Source organism: Piliocolobus tephrosceles, chromosome Y (assembly GCF_002776525.5).
Source record: "Piliocolobus tephrosceles isolate RC106 chromosome Y, ASM277652v3, whole genome shotgun sequence".
Taxonomy (NCBI): Eukaryota; Metazoa; Chordata; class Mammalia; order Primates; family Cercopithecidae; genus Piliocolobus; species Piliocolobus tephrosceles.
In genome coordinates, this window is record NC_045456.1 from 14,150,928 (window position 1) to 14,160,713 (window position 9,786).

General features: G+C 47.8%; 1 protein-coding gene across 7 annotated transcripts in view; it reads right to left on the minus strand.

Annotated features, from left to right (window-relative positions):
- Nucleotides 1-9,786, minus strand: part of TBL1X (transducin beta like 1 X-linked) — a 261,274-nt gene that overhangs the window by 59,300 nt on the left and 192,188 nt on the right. For 3 of the 7 annotated variants that reach the window (XM_026449812.1, XM_026449813.1, XM_026449814.1), the window contains 2 exons: nucleotides 9,258-9,402; nucleotides 8,635-8,742 (listed from right to left, as the gene is read on the minus strand). In XM_026449812.1, the coding sequence (XP_026305597.1) occupies nucleotides 8,635-8,742; nucleotides 9,258-9,360 (211 nt within the window). In that variant the 5' untranslated portion in view covers nucleotides 9,361-9,402. Of the gene's footprint in view, nucleotides 1-8,634; nucleotides 8,743-9,257; nucleotides 9,403-9,786 lie in introns of those variants that run through there. The other 4 variants (XM_026449816.1, XM_026449817.1, XM_026449815.1 and 1 more) reach the window with 2 other exon arrangements.

Consider the following 9,786-nt stretch of genomic DNA (forward strand, 5'->3'; position numbering starts at 1 on the left):
CTGAGTAGCTGGGACTGCAGGTGTGAGCCATGTCTGGCTAATTTTTGAATTTTTTTTTGGTGTTGAGACAGGGTCTTACTATGTCGTCCAAGCTTGCCTTGAATTCCTGGCCTCCAGTGATCCTCCCACCTTGGCCTCCATCTTAACCATTTTTAAGTGCACAGTTCAGTGGCATTAGGGGCATTCACACTACTGTGCAACCATCACCATAACCATCCCCAGAACTTTATTTTGCAAAATGGAAACTGTACCCATTGCATAGCAACTCCACATCCCCCCGCTTCTCCCCATCCCCCGCTTCTCCCCATCCCCCAGTAACCACCCTCCCACTGCCTGTCTTTTTGGATTGGACTCCTCGAGGTATCCCTTCTAAGTGGAATCCTACAGTATTTGCCTTTTGTGATCGGCTAATTTCACTTGGCATAATGTCTTCGAGTGTGATCCGTGTTGGAGCCTGTGTCAGAATTTCCTTCCTCTTCAAAGCTGAGTCATGATATTCCACTGTACGGATGGACACGTTCTGTTGATGGAATTTCCTGTCAATGGACATCCGGGTTGCTTCCGCCGAGGTTTTCTAAAGGACCCTGTGCTGCTCCTCTACAGTGTGAGGTCAGTCTTGGAAAGGAGGGGGCATGTCTTTCTGTTCAGCCCTCTCAAGCCACCATCCTCACAATAGCAGCTCACAGATGCAACAGGAGGAATCAGCCCAGCACACAGCCCGGCCTCCACTCTGGCAGAAACTCGAGGATGGTGAAATGCCAGGCCGGCAGGAGGTGAGGGGAACCGCCCACTCCACTGACAGCGCCCTGCTCAGAGGCCTAGGATATGAAGGGCACTGGAACACAGGGAAGGTCAGGGAAGTGCTTCTTCCACGGACAGACTGAAGCTCCCGAGACCCCTCTTGAATCCAGACTGGTTGGCTTTGAGCGGTGTTCTCTTCTACAGGGCATGAGCCACAACCTATCCCTCAGCATCAGTCCCCCACAAGATACCTGGTGCTTTTTCAGAGGGGACCACTTCGCCCTCAGTCTCATGTTTCTGTAGAAAGTGTTGAAGAACAGGGAACCTTTCCCTGCGCCCCACCTCACTCTAACCAAGATCCACACCAGCTTACCCGCTGTGAACTTGCTGGGTCATCTGCCAGGTACTCTTTTTGGACAGTATAACCCTGCTGTGTGTTGGGCGCTCAGCACAGCCTTTTATCTGTGCTTGGGTTTGTTGTGGAAAGAGGAGGCCGCTGAGGTCTCACTCTTCCATGCACTCCTCTTACACTAACTCACCTGAATGGCATCGCCACCTGAGAGAAGCACTGCAGGTGAAGTGTGTCACCCAGCAAGACTCTTTCTTTTTTTTTTCAGACAAGGTCTCACTCTGTCACCCAGTTTGGAGTGTAATAGCACAATCATGGTTCACCACAGCCTTGACCTCCCAGGCTCAGGCAATCCTCCTGCCTCAGCCTCCTGAGTAGCTGGGACTACAGACATGAACCACCACACCTGGCTAATTTTTGTATTTATTGCCCAGGCTGGTCTTGAACTCCCGGGCTCAAAGCAATCTGCCCACCTCAACCTCCCAAAGTACTGGGATTACAGGCGTGGGCCACCACACTGGGTAGAAATCTTTCTTATTAATGATTTTCTTGGCATGGAAGCTTCACAAAATGAATGACAAATGTCACTAAGATACATTCACAACCCTGAAAGTCTGGGCATGTGGAGGTACTGTTTCACTATTATCTTAGGCTGTTTCTGTTGCTTTACCAAAATACATAGAGTAGGTGGCTTATAAACAACATGTGTGTCTCTCAGTTCTGGAGGCTAGAGTCCATGATCAACACGTGGCAGACTGAGTGTCTGCTAAGAACCCGCTTCCTGGTTCATAGACGGCGCCTTCTCATTGTGTTCCCACATGCTGGAAGGGGCAAAGGAGCTCTCCTCATGACTTCATCACCTCCTTAAGGTCCCAGCCCCTAATACCCATCCCCTTGGGGGTTAGGATTTCAACACAGGAATCTGGGGAGACAGAAACGTTGGGACCGTAGCACTATCCTCCTCATGAGCAAAGATGACACATAACACAGCCATAGATACATTATGTAAACAGAAGAAGCATGCCTACTTCTACCCAGGTAGTTGTGTGTGCAGAAACGGGCTCTTTAGGAAAACAGAGTGGCCAGAGTGTAGACGCTCACTTTTGGTAACCAGTGATACTCTCAGTCTGAATAACCCATGTTTGGTGACATTAATGGAGGCAAGAAATATGTATAAAAAATTGGCCTCTCAGCGACAAATCAGGGCAAATCAGAACATAAGTTCCACTGAATAAGGAGTTTTCAATCATCCTCTAGGGTCTTTAAATCTTCACAGCTAAGCCAGAAGTTCCTCACTCTGGGAATTCAGCGTGTGAGAAGTGAATTTTTACCATTTATTATGGCGACAAGCTCCTTTTAGTAGCTACAGTGTTTAAAATTACTGCCGTCATGGACACAGAACTTGGTAACGTCCTTGTGTTGGACACAACATTAGTGAAATTCTATTTCTACCTGTGTTGCTTTTTCTTCAGTACTGCCGCCACCACCGTCATCACATGGTTTTTATTACTCATCTGCCTGTTTTTGGTAGTGGGTGGACATCAGTCACAAAGCTCCAGGTAGGGAAATACTTCCCTGGGTTTTTGATGACTTTGATACCATGCGTATGTGGGCAAATGCACAGAGAGCTTTCGTGGCTGCCATAGGGCCCAGCCTGCGGAATCGCGCTATCTGGAAGCCCGGCCTTTGCCATGCCCAGATGCCTGGGTGTATCCACCGGAGGAATGATGAGGCTGTATAGACTTTTCTGTTTTTAAGCAGAAGGTTAGACCAACGGCACTGCTTAAGGAGGGGAAGGTATGCAAACAAGGACGCTCTGTCACTCAGTCGACCTGGGTTACATTCATGTCTGCCCATGGAAACTGTGACCCTGACAGGTTCATGAAATTAGTCCAGCAGGCTAGCTGCAAATCCTCAAAGAAGAATCACACTCCAGGAGCGTCCTGCAGATATATATGCCAGGGCTAATATCCCTTTACATACTTTCCAATATGCCTTGTGCGACAGGCAAAGGAGCTCTGTGACTCAGCTCATCTCTATAAAACCACTCATGTTTATGATGTGTCCTGCCTCTGCCTTAGATGGAAAAGAATGCACTGGTTTCTGATAAAGTGAAACCTACACTTATCACATGACCCATTAACCCTACTCCTAGATATTTACCCAAGAGAAATGAAAACCTACGTTCACACAAAAGATCTGTATGAAAATGTTTTTTGTAGCTTTATGCTGGAATCACCAAAACCTGGAAAGAACGCAAATGTGAGGATGCATAAACAAATCGTGGAAACAGCATTCAAAATGGAATACCACTTAGCTATTCAAGAATGAATGGCTGGTGCACACAACAGCACGCATGACTCTCAAACGCATGAGGTTGAGTGAAAGACGTCACACTCTGTGGACTACACGCTGTATGATGCCATCTCTATGCCATTCTTGCAAGGGCAAAACTCTAGGGACAGAACAGTGGTGGTTGCCAGGGGCGGGGCGGGGGTGGAAGAGGAGCTGAGTACAAAGGGACACAAGGCAATTTTGAGGATGACAGAACTGCTCTGTGTGTTCATTATGCTCAAGCCAGCTCTATACATTCCTTCCTTCTTTCCTCTTCAGGCAGTATCTTCTCTTTCTTGAAAAAATGTTTTTGGCCAGGTGATGTGGTGGCTCATGCCTGTAATCCCAGCACTTGACGAGGCCAGGGTGGGAGGATCTACTGAACCCAGGAGTTTGAGACCAGATTGGGCAACACAGTGAGACCCTGTCTCTACAAATAAAATAAAATAGAAAATAAGAAACTAGCTGGGCATAATTTCTTGTGGCACAAGCCTGTAGTCCCAGCTGCTCGGGCGGCTGAGGTGGGAGGATCACTTGAGCTTGGGAGGCAGAGCCTGAAGTGAGCCGTGATCGTGCCACTGCACTCCAGCCTGGGGCAACAGAGTGAGACCCTCAGTGTGAGTGAGTCTCAAAATTTTTAACAAAATTTTTCATAGTACCTTCCTTTCCCCCGAATCTATCACCCGATTATCTTGCAGGCAGCTCTTTCTCAGTTAAATTCAGTTTGAATCTGTGGTTCTGTTTCCCTGTATTCCTCATACTGTTTTGCAAGTTCCTGTGAATTGTTTAATTTATGCTAAAAATGTGGGTCTGGGAGAACATGTTTTCTTTATAGTTTGGATTTTGGGATGAAGTCCCAGAGGAAATAATATGTTTACAGGGACTCACTTGCCAAATCTTCTCTCTTTCCATACTAAGTGGAAAATGGACTTCCACTTCCCTTGCTGTATTCTGAAATATGCGGGGGCCAACAACTCACGATTCCCCAAGCATTTGGGGGAGCTGCTCACTACAGCAGGTGCAGGCTGTGCACATTTATAGGGGCTCGCTCCCTTGCTTCTCCTCTCCTGGGATGGTAACATGAGCTCATGGGAAAGGCACATGGCCACCATGTGATTCTTAAAAACTGCCCAGATAGCACAAGTGACCGGGCAATGGATCCCGTAAGACAGAGGCCAATGGACTCACGCATTGTATTAGTCCGTTCTCATGCTGCTAACACAGACATACCTGAGACTCGGCAATTTGTAAAGGAAAGAGGTTTAATGGACTCACAGTTCCACATGGCTGGGGAGGCCTCACAATCATGGCAGAAGGTGAATGAGGAGCAAAGTCACATCTTACATGGCTGCAGGAAAGAGAAGGTGTGCAAGGGAACTCCCCTTTATAAAACCATCAGGTCTCGTGAGACTTATTCACTTCCCACGAGAACAGCACGGGAAAACCTGCTCCCATGATTCACTGACATCCCAATGGGTCCCTCCCCATGACATGTGGGAATTATGGGAGCTACAAGTCAAGATGAGATTTGGGTGGGGACACAGCCAAACCATCTCACCTGTCAAAGCCAGACTGCTGAACTCACGCAAAACCCAACAAATCCATTTTGGCACTAGAGTTTGGTAATGCAGAAGTTCCCTACTACTTAACATTCTTGCTTTAACTAGTTTCCTCTTTCAGACTGCCATGAGTCTGCTGCTATGAGATGTCACCTGTGGGTAACATCCATTGAGTGCTTCTGATGGGCAAAGCCCTTGCTTTGGACAAGTAACAAGGGCAACAATGAAAATCCACTAATCCACACAGGTAGGGAAATACATGTGGTTTGCTAAAAGCCAGATGACCTGACTTCTGCCTGTTGTGGGCAGAGGAACAAAACACGTCTGTTTTTGAGGTTCTTTCCCCAGTTTGAAGAGATGTGTCTTGGATCCTTCTTCAACACCCTGCTTCCCTGCTATCTGAGGTCATCAGTGCTCCACTGAGGATTCCCTTCCTTGCAGCCTAATGCATCCTAACTGACACCATGGATACTGGCAGAGGGGAGGAAGAGAGACACTGGTGAAGGAGATGAACGGATGGATAGGAATGGCAACTGGTCTGCTGGGTCCAGGGTAGAGAAGCAGGGCTCAGGCTACATGCTTGGTGACTCTGAAAAACTTGTCCGTCACTGCACCTGGAAGGTGGGGTTGAGTGTTCTAAGTAGACCTTCCACGAAGCAGCTGTCCTTGCTGCACTGCCGGGAAACACCTACTCCCTTCCTCACTGCCCACCCCCAGCCCCACCCGCTTCCTGCCACACACAGGTAAGGAGGGATGACCAGGGAAGGAGGAATGCCAGTTGCAGTAAGATCACTGGATCTGGGAACCCAGAATTTACTGACAACTTCTAGTGGAGAAAGCCAGACTGGAAGGAGTTGAGGAATGAATCATCTTCTGAGATGCAGAACTTGTTTTTAATGAGTTTGGTGAGGTGCAGGAACGAGAGTACAGGTGCTTGAGGAGGAAGCATGATCAGGGAAATATTTTCCTTTTTAGTTAAGGTAGAAGGGAGAGAGCGATAGGCTGAGAAGGTACGCTTTCTTGATGGGGGCTCAATGACTACTGACCTAACCAAAACTTTAGGACTTGAGACAAACAGAAAATAACTCCAGAATGAACATTTCAACATTAAGTATTTCTTTGCTCCCTTCTTCCTTTGAATATAACCTTGTAGGGTGCTCTAAAAAGTTCCACAATGCACATAGTGAGCTGAAGAAAGTGCAATAGTCTCTCTCTTCAATATCAACTCTGCCTAAGAAGTGTTATTATACTTTAGTGACACTGATGAATCGGGAATGGAACTCACAGATGTTACACAAAGTTGACATTTGCCAAGGTCTATGCATTGTTGTGCTCCGATTCTCCCTCTCAGCTGCCTAGTTACAGAAGCTTCATAAACAAACACTGAATAAGGAAGCCGACCTTTCTGGGGAGGGATGGGGGTTTCTGTGTTTATTTCAAGAAGCCAGCAAAGCTCATGCTCCGTGGCCCTGGGGACCAGCCAGCAGCACGGCTGTCTCCAGGTTACGGAGCACGTGGTCCTTCACACCCGACAGTTCCAGCCTGGGACTTGTTTACACAAGAGCTGTGAGTCTCTTTGGCCTTCATCGTGTCCTTGTGCAGAGGTGTTGCTAAATGGAAAGAATCTCAAATTCCATGCCACAAGTCGACGGGGAATCAGGGTTTGGTACATGTGATTTCCATTTGCAGGCACCTCTGGAAAGCTCTGAGCTCTGAGGCGGGAGACCACCTGTGCTGCTCTAAGAACTGAGGTTGACGTATTAGCAGAGCGGATATCATTTCCCTGATTTCCAGGGGTGAGGCAGTACATATTTTGCTTTGTATACCAATTTCTTATACTATGTTCTGGCAACAGCCAATCGCAGGCATCTGATATATATGCAGAAAGAACGCGTACTTTCCATGAATAACACTAGCTGGGAGTGCATGGGACAGAGACCCAGGCTTGGATGGGGAAGGCACGCACTTACAATGTGCTACATGCCCGACATACTGGACCACATTTGCCTGGTCAAGGAAACCCAGGCTCTCATGAACAGGCCTCACTCAGACTTGTTTGAGGATCAGAGCTCGAGCCATTCTGTGTGGCTCCAATGCCTACATCCTACCCTACCAGGCCAGCTGTGAGAGAACCCACACCTAGAGGATCGCAGACTGGTTTTCCCTCAAATCGAATGCACGCATCTCTGGGAGGAGGAGGCCTAGGAACTGGGGTTTCCTTTTCAAATAATCAAGTTCCAGAATATATACAATCTCATACCAAGGACACGAAGCTTAAAAAGATCCCAAACCAACTGTTACGAGTTGAAGTGTGCCCCCTCCTCCACAAATTCACCAGTTGAAGTGCTCACCAACAGTGCACCTCAGAATGTGACACTATTTAGAAACAGGGTCCCTGCAGATGTAATTATTGCTGTATTCAAAAACAATAGCTAAAATGAGGTTGTCTTGGAGGAGGGTAAATTCCGAATCCAATCTGTCTTTACCACAGGGAAATGTGGACAAAGCTGAACACAGAGACGAGGGTCATGTGCCTACAAGCCAAGGAATCCAAAGACTGCAGCAAGGCCCCAGGAGCCAGGCAGGGCCACAGGAGACACTTCCCCTTAGAAGGAACCGACCTGCCTACACCTTCATCTTGGACTTCTGTCCTTAGGAACTAGGAGACAACATATTTCTTTTTAAGCCACCCCAGTTTGCGGTACGTTGCTGTAGCAGCCCCAGGAAACGAATTCACCTGCACTGTATGTTGCTTAGGAAAACGGCTATGTGTAGCAAACACGTGGAGATAACAACCAGCAAGCCCACCAGGGTCGTTATCATCGAGGAAGGGGGGAGGCAAACATGGGCGGGGTTTCCAATGCACCTGAGAGGTTTGTTCTTAAGTTGAATGGGTAGGTGGGTATCAGGACGTTTGGCACCAATGTTGTTTTGTAAGTCTTAAATTACGTATCTTCTAAGTTTTAAAATGTAAAAAATAAGCTTTCACTCTAGAAACTAAATGAATTATTGGAGGGATCCCACGAACCCAGGCTAAAAGCCAGGCCAGAACCCAAGCCCTGGGCTCTGTGGCTTCCTCCTGCCACTTCTCTGCTGGCGGAGGAGGGCAACTGCTCAGCTCAAGGTCTGTTTTGTCAACAAGGAATACATGTGATTGGCTGTTTACTTACTAACCATAAAGTAATGTCTCAGTGGTCATCAAAAATGTTGGAAGATGCTAGGACGATTCCTAAGTTTTAGAAAACGGCCTAGCAGCCCATCTGGGGGCGGGGAGTGGGAGAGGCTGGAGAGCTGAATAAATCTCTGGAGCAGAACTGAAGAGATTCAAACACACACCCCAGCTCATGCATGCCCTTGCCGAGGTGGAGGCCAAGGGCCCCACACTGCTTCCGTCCTTTCCACATTCACCACAACCGCTCTTGATTCCCGCCTGATTCATCTGCACAGAAGTGTCAAGGGAAGAAAGAACACACTCCCTGTTTCCACCCGGGGATGGCACAGTTCGAGAACCTTCTCTTCTCCCCATCAGCACTAAGAACCTTCTTAGCTCTTCTTCTTCTTCTACAGCCTGGTTTTGAATTAAGCGTTGATCCTTCTGCTTGTGAGATGCTGAAGATAAATTTCCTCCCAACAGAAAACCAAGCCTCTTACCTGACTCCTGGAGATACCGATACACCAGGAAGTTCACCTCATCACTGGTTATGCTCATCTTAGCCTCACCTCGCGGCGATGAGGTGTTGATGAAGTGGGAGCCACCCTCTGTTCAGAAAGAGAAGAGAGTTTTGAAACACTGCTTGTATTTTTCTTTTTTGAGATGATTAAAGAAAATAATCCATGCTATTATACACATGAAGGTAATTAACATCTGACTGTGTTATATTTTGTAATTATGTGATTACATAAAAATTCCATAATTATAGATATAAAAACATGCCCAGGTGAAATGTTTTCCGAAAAAACAAGAGTTGGCCTGTTTCCTAAGGCCAAGGAAGAACTGAGCAAAAACCACATGAACGAAGCCAGAAGCAGGGGCAACAGAGCACGGCAACGAACAACTGACTTTGTGTTCAGTAAAGCTCTGTGCATGCAGGGATCTGCAGTGCGCCCCGTAAGCGGCAGGAATGGAATCCCAAAGTGCATTCAGGCAGACATGGCTGAATTCAACCCTGAGCACTTTTCTGGACACATGGAGAGGTGACCAAGTACACCCGCGGCCACGTCAACACCCCCAAAGAGTGACCACACGGTCCTGGCCACATGAGGAACCGCAGTACCTCTCCCTCGTAAACGTTGAAAGTGGTGCAAGACTGACTGCATGGCCCCTCTTCCTGCAGGGCGGTGGCAGCACGATGAAGAGGCGCCAGCGAGCTCGGTCATGCTACATGTCACCTCGATGTTTCTGCAAGGAGGCCAGGGCTCCTGGTGGAAAACCAGAACACAGAAGGCAGGGAGCACCTCTGTCATTTGTGTTTCACCACAGAACCCGCTGTATCCGTCTGGCTAAGACTTCTGGTGCCCAGAAGGCAGGCAGAAATCTGGGGAGGGAGGATGGGCAGTAAAATGTTCAGGGGCTTCTGTGTGAGACAGCCAAGACAGAGTCTGGTTTTCTTAGACACCACCCGGTTAGACACAAGAGCAAACCAGCCCAAAGGGAACAAGCAAGGAAAGAACTCTGCTGTCTGTGAACAAACCAGAATTCATAAATCAGTAAGAGCTGTTCACTCCAAACAGCTGGGCAGCCCCAGAAAGGCCACAACTAATGTCAATGATGTCACCAACACTAAACATCTTTTTTCTTTTGAG